Consider the following 22,476-nt stretch of genomic DNA (forward strand, 5'->3'; position numbering starts at 1 on the left):
AATAAAACCATAAGTTACCAGAGGAGCTATCTAGACCATAGAGTCACAATATTTGCAAGTTCTAGCACATACCCCACTGCTATTATTTTATCCTATTTAAAGGATTGAGTGATAATGTATTTTCTATTTCTGTTTAGCAAAACCTGGAAAACAACCTCCTTTGAAGTATTTTCTAATACACTCGAACAGTTTCCAATTCCAGTAATACTTACGGATGTGAAGTCCTGCTTTAATTCCACCACTTTACTTAAATCGCGAATCGCTGCTTTAGATTTCCCCATGGCTAAATACACTGTGGCTCTTCTGTAATAAGCAATGTAGTTATCAGAGTCTCCCTCTGCAAGCGAACGAACAGTAATCAGAACACTATCTCAGAGCAACTGAACCTTTGGGTACAGCTAAACTTCAACGACTAAAAACATATTACCTGAGTTTTAAGCCACTGGAAAAAAAAAATTGCATTTATCACTGAAACATTTGTTCCAAGCAATTTGTAATGCGGTTTAATTATTTAACAATGAAGATTACAGAAGCACAAGACATTGCTAATAATTAAGACTTTGGAAGATTAAATATGTACATCTTTTTTAGCCTTGTGCAGGAAAAAAAACAGTCCCTACGTACTTACCCTTTATCTCAAAGTGCAGGCCTGCCTTTGAAAGCAGGTTAATTCGTTATTCTCCTTCCCAGCCCCTGTCCATCACACAGGATGCAAACAAATAATCCCCAAACGAGCAATATGTTAGTCCAATGTCATTACAGATGAACAAACCCTTCCTATCATCCATTTAGACAGCAGCAACTTCTTCCTAATATTAAAGTGGGCACCAACACCCCCTCCTAATGGGGGACAAAAACAGGTACTATATCAAAACCTGCAGGCTAACTCCAAGGCCACCACATTTCATGGTGTCTGCTGCTCAGACTTCCAAGATCCTCCAATTTTAACACTCTAAGCCTACCACAAATATGGATACCCCTACAGGATGGGAACATAAGCTTCTGAAAACGGTTTTTTTCTTAATATTCTTCTCTACAAAGCATTTCAAAGAAGCAGACAGCAGTTACTCTTGGCTCTCAGGAAAAGGCAATTTAGAGCTCCCACACAACCATACGCAGTGCAAGACAGACAATTTACTGCCCAATTAATTATACGTATGAAAATCCAGAATTTGTAGACAAAAACATCCACATCTGAGGAACAAAACAAGGACGTCTCTTCCACACCTCATCTGGGACTGAAGCTCAACTTTAAAATAAATGAAACAAAAAAGCGTTGCCATAAATCTTAAGGCAGGTAAACAGCTTCATAGCTGGCCACCTCCAACACCAAAACGCTAGGTTAAATCTCTCTGGAAAAAAGTATCTGCATTCTTCCTCTGCAATCCCTTGGCTGTGGAAATATTGATGTCTAGCACTGGATATTAGGATACTATTGAATAACAACCTCCATGTTGTATGCACCTTGTACTTGATTTCTGTAATCCTCGTGTAAATTCAAATATTACTACCTTTAAGAGAAGGAAACAACTTAGTGTTAAGTCTTATTGCACATAACTCAATGCGCAGAGTACAACAAATCAAAAGATGAAGTTAAGGAACGTTATTCCTACGCAGAGGAAGAAAGAAGATAGCAAAGAGCTAACCCAGAAAGCACATTTCAGCATCAGATAATCATCCTTCTGACAGTCAGAAGTAGCAGCAAGGAACGTCAATCAGCATTTACCCAGAGAGGTAAACCTCACAGAGGTGCCACCAACTAGACAGAACTGAAGAGTTAAAAATAAAACTGAAAAGAAGAAAGGGACGGTATCTTTCTTTAATATTAGATGTTAGTAAAAAAGAAAAACAGGCTGGCTGAGGTGAGACAAGGAGTCCCGTTTACCTCACTTTTTATGCTAGCACAGTATAGGCAAAAGAGGATTAGAGAAATTTCTTCTCCCCTCCTCTACAAGCACAGCAGGCAAATCCTGCTCAAACTCCTTTCAGAAAGGCAAGACACGGAGAGGAAAGACGTGTGACGAAGGTTCAGGCTGTCGGGCTCAGAACAACATCCAACTAAAAATCCCAGGAAGCTAACAACGGATGTGGTCGTGCCGCAGTTCTGCTTTCTGCCAGCTGCTCGAGCACAGCTAGCCAGGCAGAGGATTTCATTCCTTGCGGGCACCTTGTTGCCCCACTTCCCCCTCGGCGACACCACCAGCACTGGCACGGCCACCCACTGAACTGGGCTGCTCAGCAAATCCAAGTTAAAGCTTCCCAACCAATAATAAAGGAATAAACCACGCTGCTAACATTAGCTCTGCTCAGATCCCACGGGAGCACTTTGGCAGCAACACGAGAGGCAAGAGGATGAAGAGAGCAGCTCCACAGAGGGAGGTTCTTCCAGGGCACGGCAAAAGAGGCTCCCTCCGCTCTCCTTGCAGAAGAGGAGCTTATAAAACAAGAAGAAAACACTGATAGCTCGGAACCAGCAGTATTTCAATTACATTTTATTTTTAGACCAAGGCATAAATAGAAGTGTCTCAGCAGTACGACTCATTACTGCGTAACAACCCGGCGTTACTATTCTCACGGGGAAAACGCTGCACTTGTATACACACGCGTTATAACCACGTCCGGCAAGCCGAACAACAAAACACCAAAGCACCACCAACAAAAATGGGTAATTGAAGAACTGCAGTGTTAATGGACACTGCTCTTTACCGGTGCTGTCTGCCTCTGTGTTTCAATTCAAGGACTTGAACCATCGAACTTCCTTGAAAATTTATACACGTAGCATTTAACTTCCCAGATGGCCGCAAATGCAGAACACCAGAATAGGAACTCGCTCACTTGCTGAGTGTAAGAGTGGGAGACATTTAATATACCCTTCGCTACCCGTCCAACGTATCAAACTTGTAGCATCATTTCCATTGCGATACTACCCACTGCAAGACCGAAAAAAGAAAGTGAGACTATTTTTACTGCCGAGGTTGTGTGCTTTGTTTTATTTTAAGGTGTTGAAGAAGAAAGAATGGATAAATCCAGCCTTTCAAAACCGAAGATAAATTCTGATCTCGACGGGATTAGATACAGGGAGCACCTCATCAAATGGTGCTACAGTCAGTCAAATATAATTGCTGCCATTTAACTAGCTCGCAGAACAGCAGCGACTCAGCGTGTTCACGTATCGTGCAGTCCATTTAACAGCCTCTTTTATTAAAACCAAAGCATAAATATTCTACGGCAGCTCTGCTGGCTCCTGCTAAAGACCAAGCAGCTGCAAGAAGGTGCCCCAACTTTGGTGACTCATGGACTTGCACGAAAGCAGGCTACGTAATGAAGCAAACGCTAGCATAAATACATAAATAAGCCAGAAACGTTTCATTGCAAATGTCACTTTCTTCAATTACATACCTATAGCCGCATGGAAGTGAGACAAAGCATCTGCTAGCTGTCCAGCAGCCAATAACTTCTTTCCCATTTCAAGTTGTTTTTCTACTTCAGCATTTATTCCACATTCAGCTCCTTGAAGGAAAACAAGAATAACGCTCTGAATGGCCAGTTTATTATACCAAATAAATACAACGATAACACAACGTACAAACATTGGTAGTGATAGAGAAGCACAGGTGATGTCTTCCCACACAACAACCTGCAGCCTAAGGAACTCTCAGCATGCCATCCCCTCCCCAAAAGGAGGTCAGAGCAAAACTCCATGACCCTACTGATGCCTGAGGACTCTACTGAGAGCTGTTGGCCACTTCGGGGCTTGGCTTATCTACTGCATTTTTGTCTCATCTTTATTATTTCCAAGGCAAAATGTTTCCAGAGAGCAAGTTTTGATATAAACAATTACTCTCTTTCCATTTAACTAGTAACGTGAAATTTGTACTTGAGTGGTGTGTTTTAGAAGGGGCAGGTTTTTAGCTCAAAACTGATGGACTGCTGCTGTTCAACCACGAGGGAAAGAAGGCTGTCAAGAAGGGAACACCTGATTTTAAGCCCATGCTGTACATACATTAAGTCAGCAACAGTGTTTTTTCATCTGCACTGCTTCGAGCATTCTTTAAATCACAACAATTTCACTATAACTTGTCAATTTGTGACTTAAAACATGCACGCTATAAACAGCTTTCTGACAGCATACATTATGCACGAATTTAAGCAAGGTCAATACATTAAAATCTTTACATAAATACACTACCTTAGAAAGCAATGAACTACAATCACAAGGAAGCAATTTCTTTTACTCAGGTTTTGTACTGAAATCATCAGAAGTGAACTAGAGAGGGACTCTTCATCAGGGAGTGGAGCAATGAGACAAGGAGTAATGGTTTTAAACAGAGAGGGTAGGTTTAGGTCGGATGTAAGGAAGAAATTCTTCACTGTGAGGGCGGTGAGGCACTGGCACAGGCTGCCCAGAGAAGCTGTGGGTGCCCCATCCCTGGAGGTGCTCAAGGCCAGGCTGGATGGGGCTTTGGGCAGCCTGGTCTGGTGGGAGCTGTCCCTGCCATGGCACGGGGTTGGGACTATGATCCTACGAATTAAATACAAAAATTCAGTAGCACTTGGAAGTTGGTTCTTAGTCTGAATGAAAATGTTACACTACCCAGACACATTAAAAGAAAGCGTATCAAAACTTCTCCCACTGAGAGGAGATTAAACAACAAAGTAGTATTTGTAATGAAAGAACAGCAACTCCTGATCACCAAGTCATCAACATTTTAGGAGTTTTCAGCATCCAAGATCTCGTTTTTATTTTCCCTTCCCACTCCTTAATACAGTTCCTAACTTTCAGTTCCACGTTGTAAGAAAATTATTGAGCTGTCTCTGCTAAAAATGACAAAAATGTCCTCTGTATCCACTGAAAAAAGCTCTACCTCTTAAAAAAACATTGGTGATAAATCAAGTAATTAGATTCAAAGGCTTCAATTCAAGTGTTTGCATTATATCCGTAACACCAAACAAATTTCCTTTTTTAAATTAATGGAAACAACTACAAAATAAACCCGTCTCCTTTTTTTTGTTGTTTAACTAGAGGAAATTAAAACAGTAATATTACTTATCATACAGTCCATTTGGGGAACTTATTAAAAATGCATTTTAAAATCCACTCTGGGTGCGTACAACACTGAATAAATATAAATAGCTTCGCTGACAATATTGCAGAAGTATTTCTCGACAAGTTTCTCATACACAGTATTTGGTAGCTTTCGTGTGAATTTTTCATTTACAGGAAAAAAAATGGCCACTTTGCCTTTTTTTCTAGCTTAAAGCTTTGATCACTGAGTCATCCAATGTCTTTTCAAATGCCAAAATAAACAGTAAGGCACAAACAAAAAACACACACGCCCTTGGAAAAACTCCAATTTTCCCTGGCTTTGGAAGCGTAGTAGCAACAAATCAGATGTCAACCACAAGCAAGCTGAAATATTTAATATGAAATAACAAAATTTACCCCCAAAAATGAAGCAACAACAACAAAAAAAAGAAACATGAGCTTCATGCCTCCTGCCTCTCCCCAAATACGAATATCTGAAGTCTCTCAGAAGTTGTGCATGTGGAGCTGGATGCTAGAAGGGGGCTGTAGGTTACTCTGAGGCACCTTCTGACCACCAAAACACGGCATTCAAGTTTCACAGCGTCTCAGGTTCCTTACGGAGCATCCACGTTTCACATTTAGTCACATCAGCGCTGCTCTAAGAATAGCTTCCACTACAGGATGTGCCTACAGCGTTCAGCGCCTTGCTTATGTGTCATGTTCGTTAGGCACGGCAGCCACACAACACATCTGGCAGGAGAGATCTTTTCCCTTGAAAATACTGAAGACGACAGCAGCAAATAAAGGAAATGAGTACAGTGACTGTTAATGGTTAATAAGTAGGAAAAACTTGACCCCACCCGCTGCTGAACATCACAACCCAGTGAGGGATCTCCAGGAGCAGCCAGCGTCACTGTGAGGAGTGGCACGCACCACGACTACTGAGGAACGTCCAGACCTGACGGCCGGGCTGTTCACTCGCACAAACACAGCACTTACTTTTTGGCAGCAGGCAGACAACGGCTCTAAAGCAACCACCCCTCGGCGGACATCCGAGGGCTGCCAGCAGACACAGGAGCCAGGGCTGCTGTCGCTAAGGGACCGAGCGCCGTGCAACCTATTTGGGTACCTACCCCCTGACCCAAGAGCAGAGGAGTCCACAAACCTGCTCCGGATAGCAACTGGTACCAGGGCTGACACCCTACAGGAAAGATAAACAGGCGTAGCCAACCTGTTCTTCCAGTTAAATACACTCACTAAAAGAAATGAGAGCTTCCTGGTCGGATTTCTGATTTATTACAGTAACTGCTGCTATTACGTGCTTACCAAACTACACGAACTCCCAGCTCTAGCATCAGTCTCACCCCTAATGAAAGGAAGCCCTCTAACTTCAGAACTGCTTCAAGGTTTTACACTGATCTGTACATTCCCATCTTTTTCCCTACAGAATTTTCAACTTTTTTTTTTTAATTTCATGCCCAAGCTGGGTAACAGGACTACGAAAATAAGACTGGGTACCAGAAACACAATTTTCAATGTCACGTTCTTCAAAGAAGAAATGTGCACGCCACTAAACTTAATCAAAAAGTGATCTGAACTTTTTCTTATTTATTTAAACAGAGGAGTTCAGTGATTGTTTTGTCACATGAAGAGGCAGTCCTGCTTTTGGGATGGTTTTGATTAGAATGACCCTTCTGTAAGCGTGTCAGCATGTTTTGCAGCAATAAGAACGAACAAAGGAAGAAGTGGACATGCAATCACAGCTTCAGGGCTGATACGAAAAAGCTCACAAGCGGCCTCAGGGCACAGCAACCTTCCTCCTCCCCGTATCCAGCTGAAGTGTCCAATGTGAAGTATCCAATTTCCATCCATGCAATTTTTTACTCCCTAAGTTTGCAAACAAAGTTCATAAATATAACAAAGCTTGGCAAACCAAAAAGCCAAGAGAAAACTCATTTCTTCCTCACAAAACTTGTGGAGAGACAAAAAAAAACTTCCCAAATTCAGGGCAGAAACATATGGGATAGGGGTGAGGAGGCTGGTGGGCTGACAGTAATGAAACGAGCGCCATATACTTAGAACTCATTTCTTCTTACTCTCCTTGCTACCTTTCCTTCAGGGTGGAGAAGGGAAAGAGGAACAATATTTCTCTATCCTCCCCAGTTGCCTCTTTTTGCCTCCGTTTGCGTGGGTGAGCAGCCACGAAGGGGAAATGTTCCCAAGAGGCAACCTGTGCCAAACGGGAGCTCTTTGGCAGAAGTCAGGGTGCTCAAGGGGAAAGGATTCAGGAAACAGGACAGGAAGGGATGAACTGCAACTTCCCACGACACCATGTATCCCAAAACGTTTCCGACTGAACTCATTTACTAGCCAGATACAACTCACATTCACAGATATTAACTGTAAGGTACGAAGGTTATACAGGCTGACTGTCACTGATCCATGAATCAGATGGCACAAGGCAGGCTTCTACAATCAAGACAGCAGGATGCAAATGTAAATGCAAATATTAATGCATGCAAATATTAATGCGTTTGAATTCAAAGACCAGTGATATTTTGGGGAAAAAACGTATTTGAAGTAGCATAAAATCTCTAAACCCCTTCAGTACATTTTCTGGAAAATGAACTCATGAACTAAAACACAAGTAAGTTCAGTAAATGACAGGTTATGGTTTTGGACCTTATCTTAGTACTTCACTCTAAAACATCTCTACTAAATGGATGTTAAGAAAACACACCCCAAATTAGTAACATGACTTTAGTATTCCACGTAGCCATTGACCTGTATACTTGAAATAGGTTGGCAACACGAAATGAAAAATCCTCAACAGCCACAATCTTTGACAACAGTGTTTCTCCTCTGACTTCACCAGAACAGACATCCAAAAAAGCAATTCAACACCACAGCATATAGTCTTGGGCTACTGAGCGTCTTTGCTACACTACGATCACGTTGCCTTTTGGCCAGTTGATGCAATTAGTACTTTAGTAATGAATTTTTAGTGTAAAGGTCAGTCTGGAGATTTAATTCTGAATATTGACAGCTTCAGTTCCACATCAGTCTGCCACCACCCGCATGAAAACGTTTCTCAGGTTAAACTCTGACTGCCCGTGCAATCGCATAACCGAGTTAAGAAGTTAACAGGCGCCTGTGAACGCAGGTTTGCCTGCACAGGTGTTGCTGACGGCATACTCTGAAAGTAAACGAGGCCACGGGAGGTGCAGATAAGCTGCTGCCCCGAGCTTCAGGTACTAATGGGGACACCAAGAGGAGGATCACAGGATCGTTAGGGGTGGGAGAGACCTCCAAGACCATTGGTCCAACCATCCCCCTACCACCAATGTCACCCACTAAACCATATCCCTAAGCGCCACGTCCAACCTTTCCTTGAACACCCCCAGGGACGGTGACGCCACCACCTCCCTGGGCAACCCGTCCCAACGCCTGACTGCTCCTTCTGAGAAGAAATGTCTCCTCACTTCCAACCTGAACCTCCCCTGGCGCAACCCGAGGCCGCTCCCTCTGGTCCCGTCACTAGTTATCTGACGGAAGAGGCCGGCCGATAAGGCAGGCGGCCCAGCCCGCCGCCCGCCGGGCGCTCACCGTGGTACTGCAGGTCGAGGAGCACGATGAGGAAGGGCAGCGCGGGGCCCAGCCGCCCGGCCGAGGCGGCGGCGCACACCATGGCCGCCCCACGCCCGCCGCGACACTGGCGGCGGAGCCCCGGCCTCGCGGCTCCGGCTCCGGCGGGGAGGGTCGTGGGCGCCGCTGATTGGCCCGCCGGGCGGAAGCGGCGCCGCTGATTGGCCCGCGAGGCGGAAGCGGCGCTGGGATGGCGTAGGGGGGTGAGGCCGATGGTGTCAACGCGCATGCGCGGTGGTGGCGGGGCGTATGTGTGGCTGGCAGCCGCACGCCCCTGGTGCGCTAACCTCGGCGGCGCATGCGCAGTAAGGCGGAGGGGTCCCTGACCTGAAATGGCCGCCGCCGGCGTTAGTCAGCCAGCTGCTCAATAAACCGCTTGTGTTTCCCAGCGCTTGTTGTTGTCGCTCCCTGACCGCTTCTTCCTGGGGTGGGGGGCTTCGTGCCTGTACCAAGCCGTAGAGCAGGGGGAGGCAGTTCCTCCCTTCACGAAGTCTAGAGTTCATACTACCAATTCTACTGTCCCTGTGTCACAATCTTATTTTTCGCTGAGGTGGAGCACAGCCAAAGCAGTCAGCATGGCCTCGGCTGTATGGTGACCTCCAGGCATGCCGAAATTATTTAGGGGATTCACCAAACTGCAGAAAAACTGGTGGTGTGACTTAGAGCACAGTATTCTCACACTAAAAGTTTATACTTGACCTGTAAACTTGTCATGATTTTAGCTGGGATAGAGGTAATTTTCTTTGTAGAGGCTTGTGTGATGCTTTGTTTTGGATTTTTGATTAAAATAGCAGCGATAGCATGCATTTTTGGTTGTTGCAGAGCAGTGCTTGGGTGGAGCCAAGGACTTTGCAGCTTCTCACACTGCCCTGGCAGCAAGGAGGCAGGGGGTGCACCAGGAGCTGCAATGAGACAGCCAGGACAGCTGGCCCAGGGATGTCCCACACCATGTGGTGCCATGCTCAGCAATAAATTTAGGGTAAAGAAGGAGGAAGGGGGGACATTCAGACCAATGGCCTTTGTCTTCCCAAGAAACTGTTACACGTGATGAGCCCTGCCTTTATGGAAGTGACCGAACACCTACCTGCTGATGGGAAGCAGCAAACGAACTCCTTGTTTGGCTCTGCTTGTGCACACAACTTTTGCTTTACTTGTTAAACTGTCTTTTTCTCAACCCATGAGGTCTCACACTTTTACCTTTCCAATTCTCTCATCCACTTGAGAAGAGTGAGAGAGCAACTCTGTGGTGCTTAGTTTCCTACTGGGGCTAAACCACAACAACCGCACACTGAAAGCAAAGTCTTTGTAAGGTAGGTTGCCATCTAACAAGCATGCATTTGGAGACATCTTTAATTATATTTTTTTTCATAACTAAAATACATACATTCTTATTTAGCACAGAAAAGCTAATAGTGTATGTGCCTAGACATTTGTGCCTAGACATATCTACTGTGTATTGTTGAACAAACAATTCGTATTAGGGACATATATAATGTTATATGCCATCAATGTTTAAAAAAAATAATCATCTTGTTCTCATTAGAAGTCTGCCAAGCAAGTAACAAAGTTGAAGCTTGGAGTCTGATTCAGCAACCACAGAAATTTCTTTTTTATTTCTGCATCTACGTTCACATTACCCTTTTCACCCTATGTGATATAATTCACAAGCTTTCCTGGAAGATCAGAATGAGAAAAAGAAAAGTCAGTTAGCCCTCTTCAATATTTCATACAGAAGATGATGCTTCAAAAGTGTCACCTTGAAATTTGACCTGCAGAAAGTCTTCAGAAATAAGAACTTGCAATAATAGAAGTGATAGATGTGAAATGAATACTTGTGTGTCAGGTACGCCCTACTTCTGTACAGCGTGGTGGGTACGCCCCGCTCCTTACTGGGCATAAGTCTTGTTCAGGCTTATAAGCCTCTGTAGGCATCAATGTAATCACTCCTTGAACCAGCTCATTAACAATGGAGCCTCAGGAAGAGCTCGTTTCAGGAAACAACCCGATAAGGCATCTGAGCTTGACTACGAGTCAATCATGACTACAATATGACTATGAGTCCATCATGACTACAGTATGACTGCGATAAAGATCTAATAAATATGAAAGGCAAAGCCATCATGGCATCATTGCTCTGCTATCTACAGAATATGGTGAAGTCTGATACCGTCTCACTCTCCTGTTGAGGGTTGAGAGGGAGGATTGCACAACCTGATTCCTAAACAGATTGGCAGAAGACCTGAATCCTGGAAAATTACTGACCCAAAGACAACAGCCTTATAGTCGTATAAATAGGGATCCCAAAAAAGAACTCTTTGAGCTCTTCAGAGACCACAGCAGGCTGCACTCTTGATCTCCCCCTGAACTGGGACACTTCTCAGGGTATCCCTGAGGGGATGTGCATCTCAGAGCTGACTCCTCGAGGAACAATCTCATCTGTGGACCAATGCTGACATGGAAGTAGGGTGAGTAATTCACTCTAAGGGCGAGTTTCAGAAGCATGCGACTGGATTTAGAACTCTCCCTAGGACCCTACATTAAGTCTCGGGTGAACCTTGCTATTCAGGAATCTTTAAGTCACTGTTGCTATTGTAGCAAGTTTCTTTAGATCACTGTGTTAATTGACTGATACTCAGATGCTGATTAAGTGCTGTTAAAATCATATGATCTAACCTTGTTATTTGCTATAGAGATATATAATAAATCCTTAACTGCTGCAACATCAGAGTTGTGTAAAATCTAATTCCGCAATATGACGTTCTGAAGATGTCAGCATGAGGAAGAACATGACAACCCTAGCACTATATGTAAGACAAAATAAAAAGGCTGAAACTGAACTAAGCAGAATATAATCACTGTTACAGTATTTTACCTGAGGGGAAAAAAAAAAAAAAAAAGTATTAGACCAAAGCCAGATAAAATGAATTTGACAAGACAATTTATACCTCCAGCCCCCTAAGACAAAAAATAATATCAAGGGTGAATGCCTACTCAACAGGCCCTTAATGTTAAACAAGATAAGGAAAAAAAAAATCTGGAGAAAACTCTGTACTTAATACTGGAGTTCCAGGCATAAAGGTTCAAGCATCAAATCCCTTAAAGCAAGATGAAAGTATTATGATGAATGCATCAAATGTGATTTTAAGTAGACAAGCTTGACAAGTATATATTTGAAGGTCAGTATTTCAGGCTGACATAGTAATGTAAAGAACAGTGTGTAACACTACAAAATAACATGCTCAAAGAGAAAGTATTTTTCATTGTCCCTTTGTGATAGAAATGTTGTCAGGTACTCAGATGCCAACACAGTAATTCTTGAAAGAGACTGTAAACCATGAAGGTACATTCTTGATGATCATCCATCCCAAAACATATATAATTTCAATATTAAGTATAAGCCTGGGAGAAAAAAGTTCTACACATATTCCTGTGAGCAATGTCAGAAGCAGACAAGATGCAGAGAAGGAGAAAGACTTTGAAAGCACAAATGCATCTGACATACCAACATTATTTTTTGGAAATTGGAAAATAGAAAAGCAACACAACTGTAATGCAATAAGTCTTTCAAAAGGATTAATCAGAATTAGACTCGTGCCAGAAACGTGTTTCTTCATCAGTCTTGAGTTTTGGAGGGAATGAGTGGATGGAAAAGATTACACTACGTTCAAAGACAGAAAGCCAAGGAATTTTCCTGGAGTTACTGCTGGTAATATATGTAGTAACAGCAGGGGGCGTCCATTAGCAAGGAATGACTTTTTAAGCTCCTCATCGCTTCTTACAGGATTGGTGAACTGAATGTGGTGACATACGGTGGATATCGTTAAGGTTTTATTAACTGAGAAACCTACGTATATACATATAATATATATATAATATCTTGTGTGTGTATGTAGCTATACACATATATATAAAAGACAATATAGCGAGAAGTCTGGATTAGACACAACAGCGTACAAGGTACTGGAAGGACCCTGCTCATTACCTCTGAGCCAATATGCTCGGCGATAGGTTTTATTTAATAATCTTGTTTCCAGAAACACCCAAGCAAATCAAAACATTCCCTGATGTAGACAAAGAAGCAGTATAGCAGACTATTATGCTATGTGCACAGTCTAGCATGTAAATATAGGAGGAGGTGAGAGGGGATGGTAACAGAGATGCTATTCTCAGGGCTTCTTGTAAGAGAAGACCTCTCAGACGTTACACCTTGTTTTTTGTCTCATCTTTGTACATCCCCATCAGAAACTTAACTATGTTGGGGCTAAATGGAATAGCAGTGTACATCTATTAGAGTAGCTCTTTTTACATTTGGATTGGTATTTAAAAGAGGTGGCTTTAGGGAAATTCATTATTTATGGGCTCCTTTTGCAGTAAATGGAAGCAGAAGGGCTCCTGCAGACTGTGGTTCAGGATGAGTACTTAATTTAAGTTCTCTAAAATTGCACTTGGAAAAAACTTATCTTCATCCATAGACTTGAAAGGGGGCATGAGGGACCAGTCTTCTTTAGGGTAAGGTTAGCCTCTGTTAACACTTTCCCGTCCATACTGCCCTAACAAAATTCTACAAGTATGTCTTTGTCACATCTGTGATGGGAGAACCATTAGAACTACTTAGTCCAAGGTTGTGCTACAACCTTGTGTTAGAAGCTATATAAACATACTAGTTACTAGCTGCTGTTTATGCTGCTATAAATATGATTTATGTAGGCCTTGAGTCTGCTTTATTCACTAAGCTATACTGCTATGGTTAATTATCAACAGGGGTGTAGGACAGAAGTTGAAAAGGGGAATTAGACATCAGTGCTTCCTTACAATTAAATTTATTTTAAATGTATTTTAATCAGGGGAATTATAGTATGCTTGTAATTTTTCTTACTAGCTATTGAAGCAATAACAAACTCCAAACATCTCCTAACGCAGTCACTATCTCCTGCCTAACTTAACCTTCTCATAAGTGTTAAACAGGGAAGGGGATATTAGTAACTCCATATTATGCTTTACCTTGACATCTTTGTTTCCCAGTCAGAGTTAGATGAATAGCAGATACTTTTGTGGGCTTTGTTTTGAACAAGAAATATTACAGAAACAATTCAAATTCAAACTTAATTTAAAATTGAAACAATTAAACTTAAGCAGTATTTTTCAGGTGTTTTGATTAGGTGTTTTGATTTCAAAGAAAAACTCTCTTTTGTTGATTTTGAGAGGGTGAAGGATTAACAGAAGGCAAAATATATGAAACATTACTACTCCTTTTAAAGCATTTTTTATTTTCATATCTTAAGGTGTAGAACACTAAAATAAAAAGGCTACTCTGAAATTAAAAGTGATGAAATTTTGCTTTGAACATTATTTTGATACTTCTACACTATATTTGATCCTAGCTATATTTCAGAAACCTGTATTTCTGAAATAAAACAACATTTTGAATATATATGGAATATTTTAACATTAATGAACTCTCTCTTTTTTATTATTATTATTTTATTGAAACAACTTAGGAAATTCACCCTATTTTCATAACTAGTTTTGATTTCCTTGAAACTGTTTTTGGCTTACCTATCATTTATTACAAATATTTTTCCAAGCTCAACTCCCAGTTTCAAACCTACATGACAACTCCAAACTATTTTAAGTGTTTCTCTTGAACATCTCCTTGATTTTAACAAATGTGGAAAATATCAGTGACAAAGTACTGTGCTATCAGTTAAGGTGTTAATTCCTACCTTATATCCTGCCAAAACACCAAGGTCTGCAAACCTCGTACTTCTGAGAATTTTTACTACACTGTTGAAGTGTGCATATGTGCAACCTTACCTCTGCCTGCTCCAGCAGACATACCTGTACTTCCAGGATATGCATACTCTTTGATCCTACGAAGTGAGAGTTTCCTGGGTCAACTAAGCAATTATTCAACCCATTCTGCAAAAGAACACCACTCATGCAAATTTTTACAAGCATGTAAGCCACAGATGTGATGCCATCTAGCATCATCTTTTACTTGTCCATCTCTGCATCAGCAAACTTCATTTATCTTATAATTGGTAATAACCCAAACGGCAACAAAATTCTTACATTGCATTGCAATGATGGCCTGAGGAAGTGAGGCATACAGTATCTCTCCTCTGACCAGATATTCAGAGGTCATGCAGAGGAGATCATCTACATATATTGCCCCTCCTCACACTCGTAGCTTTGGTCCTACTTACCCTGTTTGCCATTCAATTTAGCAAGAGGTAAGTCCAATGCAATAGGTAAATACAAAAAAGAGGATGTATACAAGCAGAAAATGTCTGTTCACTCTTCACTTTCTTGCTTTCAGAAATCAGAATTTTGCTGAATCCAGGATTCTGAAAAGTCCTAAAGGGGCAAACTGGGCATGCCCTTAGATTTCGAGTATCATGAGTGAAAACATTTGAAAAAAAGGAAAGGGGATACAGATTGCCCTTTTATGCTTTTTGGCTGAGGTTCTAAGGTGGTGGTTCATTTTCCTTTTTCATACAGTTTATTTCTTACCCGTGAAAATGATGAAGAGTCCCAGTCACAGAAAACTGTAACCTAGTTGCTAGGAAAAGAATGAATACTAATGCATGCCATTAAAAATTCACCCAGCAGTTGCTAGGTGTCGTAAGTCCTTCATTTGGTTTCAGTGTTTATTGACCTTTCTATTGCTCCTATTATATCCGATTTCGAGGTACAAACAAGTTAAATACCACAGAAGTCATATGATAGACAGCAGATGTTTTCCTGAGTGCAAATCTGAGCTGGACTGACCGGATCTCACTGAGTGAACCCCATGTGTTGGTACAGGGACACCTACCTTGTCTTGTGCTACAGACAACCTGGAAGCACAGCAAACACAATTCAGTGTTTCATCCTGGTCCCAGGATGACCAACAGGACTATAGGGTATCCTGACTGCGTAGCAACAGCATGTAGTGAGCCAGGCTGAAGTTCTCATCGCTCCTTATCTCACAGAGGCATGCCGCATGTGCCCTGAAACTCTTGGCCATATGAAAATTATGACAGGCCAAGAAAGGACTTTGAATAGTCAAGAAAGTATCTGTGATACTTTGTGTGATAAAACCACAATACACTTTCCCTTTTAAATACCTGTAATTACCTTATTGTACACATACTGAGAAAAAAGTTAATGGGAGGGCAAAAAGTCATCGGAAAGGAAACAGTAATTTCACCAAAGAAAGAATGAAAAAACTTCAAAAAGCTGTTCTTGGCATATGACTTAGTTGTTACCACAAATAAAAAAGTCAGGAAACTATTCCAGTAGTATCTATGTTTAAAGTAGATAAAACTCACAATCAGTGTGTTTGCAGACATTTCTTTAGAGTTAACTTGAATTCCCTCCATGTCTGGGAGAAAGGAAGATAAATGAATTGTATAGCTGTCTCGGTAAAATCCAGCTAGACTTGTTAGATGAAGACAAACCTTTAAGAGAAACTGTTTTATTTGAGGAGAAGAAGATTTAGTCAGAGAAAGGTACCCAAACCTGAAAACGAAATTTGTTAAACTACATGGGACAATGTCTCTTTGAGCTACTTGATCATAGCAGGTGTTGTGTTGGGACTGTGGAGGAGGCACAGGACTCTTTCTGACAGAGGAGACTTGGGAGAGTGGCTCATCCTACCTTTCTTTTCTTCTATATGCTTTGCTTTCCTGTGATGAGAGTATGTGTTTAAGTAAGACTGAAAGAATGGAACTACTATAGGCATTAATGTTGGAAAATGTGCAGTAGAGGGAGTTGGCAGGAAGGAAAAGATTAAATAAACTAAGAATGTGGCCAGATTCATTATTATACCTGTATCATGCTACTCAAGTCAACTTTTGCCAAAGTTAATGATTACTGGCATGCGTCACTCCAAGATCACTGTAAGAGAAAAATTACTGAAGAGTCTGTTTCTCAGTTCACAAGACAATTTTTCCACTGTCCTCTCAAATTAAAACATCTTGCAGAACACGTATGGTGTCCTCCTCCATCCCACAAAACACGCGGATAATTTTTTTTCACTCAACACGTTGCCTCAGGGCCCTGGGTGCACCACAAGGCCTCTCTGTCCCTGCCCAGCCTCCTCTGCACAGGGCCCAGGACCCCACGTCACCCTCGCCAGCTCGTCAGTCCCAGCCCCAGTGAGGCCGCAGCAGGGCTGGTCTCCAGCTCCGCATTGCCCAGCCCTGCCCAGGCATGGCCCCACTGAGCTGGGCCCAGCTGTGGGCCCACATCCCAGCCCAGTCTCAGCCCATCCCAATCCCCAGGGACATGCCCCATGCCCTGGGCTGGGCGTCCCCAGCTGCCCTGCTCCTGGTGGGGTGGTGGGACTGGCCCTGGCTGCCAGACCCTGCCTTTTTGGACACCCTGGGGAGCAGGAGGCAGAGCTGAGCCCTGACAAACTGCCCTGCTAGCCAGGACATCTCCCAGGTAGACATGGCCAAGATGCCATCATTTCCCCCCTCACAATCAGAATAACCTTCCCTCTTTGTGTTCTCCAGTTACAGATACCAAGGCTCTGCAAGCCTGCCTCACAAATACCTTGCTCCAATCACAACATACGAGATTTACTTCTTGCACTTTAAATCACTTTGCTGATCCCATTTTAATCCTTTAATTCTTAGCTCTCCTCACCAGCTTCCCCATTAGAAAAAAAAAATCTTTTTCTTCTTTTTTCTGCTTCCTAGAAAGCTCAGTTCTTCCCTTTTCCTGAAGTTCTCCTTTTTCCTGAACTCTACTAAGAAATAGCATAGTCAGCATTGCACTATGTCAACAAAACATGAAAAACCCTCCTAGAACAGTGGATAACACAAAATAGTTTCATAAAAACACTCATGCACACAAACTACCTTTAGAGGATTCTGTTAAGTGCCAGTCCTCTACATTAAGTAGATGACAACAGAAGTAATGTAGACTTAACTACATCAATGTAGACATTAAGTCTACATTATTTGATAAAGTCAAACCACTAACCGGGCATGATCTTTAGTTAAACGGTCCCAGTTAACAGCTGTTTAACAGTCCAGGTTGCCCATAGAAGGATGGCGTGTGGTAGTGAGCAACAATGAGACTCTCTAGGATAAGGAAAGCATGTAAAATCTGAAGTGTGAAAGCAGTGGGTAACAGAAACTGTGAATATAAAAATTGCAAGGGGAAGAAAAGGTTTTGAGTAAGGACTCCAGAACCATTGAATCATAGAATCATTAAGGTTGGAAAAGACCTCCAAGATCAACTAGTCAAACTGTCCAACTACCACCAACGTTGCCCACTAAACCATGTCCCTAAGTACCACATCTACCCTTTCCTTAAACACCTCCAGGGACAGTGACTCCACCACCAGCCTGGGCCAGTGCCTGACTACTCATTCTGAGAAGAAATGTCTCCTCATTTCCAACCTAAGCCTCCCCTGGCGCAACTTGAGGCCATTCCCTCTAGTCCTATCGCTAGTTATCTGGGAGATAAGGCTGACCCCTAGATCCCCACATCTTCCTTTCAGGTAGTTGTAGAGAGCAATAAGGTCTCCACTGAGCCTCCTCTTCTCCAGACTAAACAATGCCAACTCCCTCAGCCGCTCCTCACAGGACTTGTGTTCCAGGCCCTTCACCAGCTTCGTAGCCCTTCTCTGGACACGCTCCAGGGCCTCGATGTCCTTCTTGTACTGAGGGGCCCAAAGCTGAACACAGTACTCAAGGTGCAGCCTCAACAGAGCTGAGTACAGGGGGACGATCACCTCCCTGGTCCTGCTGGCTACACTATTCCTGACACAAGCCAGGGTGCCATTGGCCTTCTTGGCCACCTGGGCACACTGCTGGCTCATGTTCAGGTGAGCATCAATCAGCACCCCCAGATCCTTTTCCTCTGCACAGCCTGTAGCGCTGCATGGGGTTGTTGTGGCCAAAGTGCAGGACCCAGCACTTAGCCATGTTGAACCTCATCCCATTGGCCTCTGCCCATCAACCCATCCTCTCCAGGTCCTTCTGCAGGGCCTTCCTACCCTCCAGCAGACTGACACTTTCCCCCAACTTGGTGTCATCTGCAGACTTACTGAGGGTGCACTCAGTTCCCTCATCCAAGTCCTCAGTAAAGATACTAAAGAGATGGGCTCCAAAACTGAACCCCAGGGAACACCACTTGTTACCAGTCACCAGCTGGTTTTAAGAAAGTCTTAAATGGCTCAGCCCAAATTTTAGCTGCCCCCAAACCTCACTCAGCTATAATCTATAACTCTTAAAAGAAGGTTAGAAGCTAACTAGAGAAGCCAGTATTTCACTATCTCCTAGGCACCTAAGGAAAAAAAATCACTTTTTCTGAAAGTGCCCAAAGCATCCTGTCTTTGAGAAATGAGCTGCTTGGAGTCCTCTTCTGTGCTTCATGGTATGCACAAGCCAGGCATATCCCTCAGCTACTTCACCTGAGAAGCATATTCCATGTGTGTTCTCACAATGTGACTGTTAATTTGCCCAGAAGAAAAAATATCAATGACTACCGAACTTCAGAAGAAGGCCAACGGAGAAAGTTCATCACCTCTCAAGGCAGCAATTCAGAGGCTACACCACCTGTGGTATCAGTTGGCACCTTTGTGGCAGATGGAGGTGCATTCTTGACCCCTGTCAGAGGCTGGGAGAGAAGAGTGGGAAGGAGAAGAAACCGTGAGAGACAGCACAACAGTGACTTAACCCATGAAGTGTGAGAAATCAGAACATTTTACCCTGGAAAATCTTTAGCAGGAATAGAGGTGTTATGTGCATCATGCAGTATATGAGTAATGAATGGATGAAATGTAAGAGTACTGGTATGTAAGTATTGCACAGAGGGCCAAAGCACAGATTAAATCCACAGCAAAACTGACATGTTCCAGACATGTTGGATTTATGGTGATTGCCCACCACTGTCTGTGTATGACCAGTAATCACCTGTCTATCTGCTCCAGCCAGACTGCTGGCCGCCATAAGCCTCTTGCATCAAATCAGACAGATGGGGAAAGGCTAAGATGTTCTCAGTCCTCTGCTAGCAAATCCATGCGTGTTTTAGGAGAGTACCTCCATCACCAAGCTGTTTGATACAAGTTGAGGAAGGAATGATAATGGGGGCATAAAGACTACTCACTCTTGCCAAGTGTCTAGCAGACAGGGTGATGTCCCTACCCTCACTGAACAGAAAACTTCCTTCTAGCTCTTGTTGCAAGGGCTGATTTTGTATTTTGTATTAGATACTAGAATAAGCAAACAAGATCCAAGTGTATCCGCACACTTCATGCACACCTCCCCTAATCAATTGAGATGAATCTCAAACATTTTCTCACCCAGTCAACATTTATGTGATGTAAAAAACAGTTTTGACAAGAGAGACTTAGAAGGCACACTGAACAGGCTGTTGTGTAACTGCTGCAGCACTTCCAGAAGGGCATGGGGTATAAAACTTCTTGGGCACAGACGGGACTAAAAATGCACTTCTTGCTTTCTGAGTGAGCGCTCCAGCCATTCCCATAATGCTCATCAAGGTGTTATTACGTATTTGCTGCTAGGCCTGGACCACAGAGCCTGTGACTGTGCCATTGCCTAGTCACAGAGGAAGGAAAACTCCTCAAACGAAGTTTTGCAAATAAAAATTTTGAAAACAAAAAGCACTCTCTTCAGCATTGGTGTTAAGATTTACCGTGCAAAAGCCTTGGTATCTTCCTCTGGCAATGCCTGCATGAGCAATTAGTGCAGCCCAATACAAACAGCAGATCTCCTGAAGCAAAAGTCAGTAATGGGGACCAGAATTCCACATTTTACACACGGTCAGGTTTTATGTCAGACTAACTCCAGCCTGATTGTATGGACTGAAGGCCCGTTAGTGACTGGAGCACACTGAGGCAACCTTAGGACATTAAAAATTGAGGCGCAGGCAGGCGCGGCTCCTGTTGCACCCTATCCTCGGGGGAGCTGGGAGGGAGTGGGGAGGCTGCTTTGGCCAGGGGATGGAGCTTGCCTCAGGGCCTGCAGGCCCACGGGGTGACACACCGCCTTTCCCCGGGGACCTGGCCGGGGTCCCTGGCTTTGTCCCCAATGTGGGCAAGCCTCAGCGAGGAGAGCATGTCTTAGCTAAACGCGGCCTCCTTGGGACTACCCTTTTTGGTCTCTGCAGTATCATACAAACGCTTCTAAAGGAGATGAGCAGAATATTTTCTTGTTGCTTTGGGAGTCAGAGCATTGCAAAGTTCAGTGATAAGCCAGGCAGACTGTAATTCATGTAAATAAATGATGTTTAATGAATTTCTTTGAAGACAGCAATTACTCATGGAAAACGAGGTGGCAAAAATTCCTTCCTTGCAGGGGAAGATGGCCATGTTGGACTGCAATGTTACAAATACCACATGGTATATCAGAGCTTAGATGACTTGAAAACTGATCCCCAGTGCACTTTGTAGGCATGGGCCACCGTATGCATAGGTTAAGTTCCATTGCTGCTGAAAATCAGAGCAAAGAACTTCTCCTTTCCTGTGGACTAACACGACATTTTGTTAAAATCTTGTTTCAGCCCATCTGTAGATGTCTTTCTGAATTTAAAAAATATCATGGTGAGTGATAGAAGATCCTCAGGGAAGGTATAATAAACCTTAAGTATTGCAGTAAAGTGTGGCCAGCAGGCTTAAGGTTAAGTGTCCAAAAAGCAAGCGGTAGTGCCAAGTGTTTTGGAAGATTGCCTTCCATGGTGGCTTGAGCCAACAAGCAGGAGGGCTCGCTGTCCTTCTTTCATGTTATTAACTTCACTGTTCTAAGGTGAAATTCACTTTGAAATTCACTTTGTAGATCTATGAAACTTTTTGGTGGGCCAAGGTATATTCCTGGAATAGTTGATTTTCAACCTTTTTACAAAAGTGGAGAAGACAAAAGGGTGTAACATTTCTTTATGAAGATAAAGCAAAAGAGAAGTCCTTACATTTCTCCGGGCATGAAAAGGAAGGAACGTCCTTCAGCTTTCTCTTTGTGCAGGAGTGGATGTAGATGAGAAGAACTGGAGAGGCTGGTAATACTTGTGATCCTGAAGTGGGTGTGTGACCCTTTCTGGGACTGATCTGGGTCTCTGTGATGCTGGCTGGGGTTAGGCTTTGGTAGCTGAGGGCTGAAGGAAAGGCCGAGGTCTGTGCTGTGAAGCAGAAATGTGTCCTGTGGTCGTGGTTCAAGGGTGTGCATGTTGGTTGCACTGACTGCAAGGAAGATGTAGGTGCTCAGTATCAAACACCCATTTCACCCCACCAAAGGTCCATATTTTTGGTGCACGAGTCTGCTATCTGCCCACGTTTTTTGTAGGAGAAATGGGCCTGTGCAGCCCTGCTTGCCTCCTGCCATGGAGTCAGAATACAGCCAGAACACATATAGAGACAGATTGTGGTGAGTACCCCAGAGAAACTCTGTCCTATGACCATCAGGTGGATGTATATACTCAAGCTATGTCTGCAAAGGTGAGGGAAGGCTAGGTTTGCAAGAATATCTAGTGTGTTTTATTAGATCAATTCATATATATGGGAAAAGTGAACAAGCTTTTGGGCACAACAAACTGTATTAACCTTTAGAACATCCCCAGAGGTCCCTTGTGAACAACAGTTCCATGAGTCTATTATAGAGGATGTAGAGAAACCTATGGGACGGGGTGTGTGATCAAGTAGGTGTTGTGTGGATATTCCTGGGGAGGTACATAACTGGGAATGACCAGAAGGATGAGAGAATGAAGTGTGTGTAGAAGGGACTGAAAAGACTGAAGTATTAAGAAATGGTAACAGGAAGAGTGGGTTTTTGGAGAAGAGTAGTAAAGATGAGCAA

The 22,476-nt window shown here is 43.1% G+C and overlaps 1 protein-coding gene and 1 long non-coding RNA gene across 2 annotated transcripts in view; both read right to left on the reverse strand.

Annotated features, from left to right (window-relative positions):
• The window catches only part of DNAJC3 (DnaJ heat shock protein family (Hsp40) member C3), a 30,277-nt gene extending 21,464 nt beyond the window's left edge, over window positions 1-8,813 (reverse strand). The window contains exons 1-3 of the mRNA XM_040538616.1: window positions 8,633-8,813; window positions 3,400-3,510; window positions 213-337 (exon numbers count right to left, since the gene is read on the reverse strand). Coding sequence (XP_040394550.1) covers window positions 213-337; window positions 3,400-3,510; window positions 8,633-8,714 — 318 coding nt within the window. The 5' untranslated portion in view covers window positions 8,715-8,813. The remainder of the gene's footprint in view (window positions 1-212; window positions 338-3,399; window positions 3,511-8,632) is intronic.
• LOC121060671 lies at window positions 5,409-8,622 on the reverse strand. Its single transcript, XR_005814905.1, has 2 exons — window positions 7,412-8,622; window positions 5,409-5,807 (listed from the first exon to the last, which is right to left on the reverse strand). It is a non-coding gene; the product is annotated as an uncharacterized LOC121060671 (long non-coding RNA).
• Window positions 8,814-22,476: the final 13,663 nt, after the last annotated feature.

The sequence above is a fragment of the Cygnus olor genome, chromosome 1 (assembly GCF_009769625.2).
Source record: "Cygnus olor isolate bCygOlo1 chromosome 1, bCygOlo1.pri.v2, whole genome shotgun sequence".
In the NCBI taxonomy this organism is placed as follows: domain Eukaryota; kingdom Metazoa; phylum Chordata; class Aves; order Anseriformes; family Anatidae; genus Cygnus; species Cygnus olor.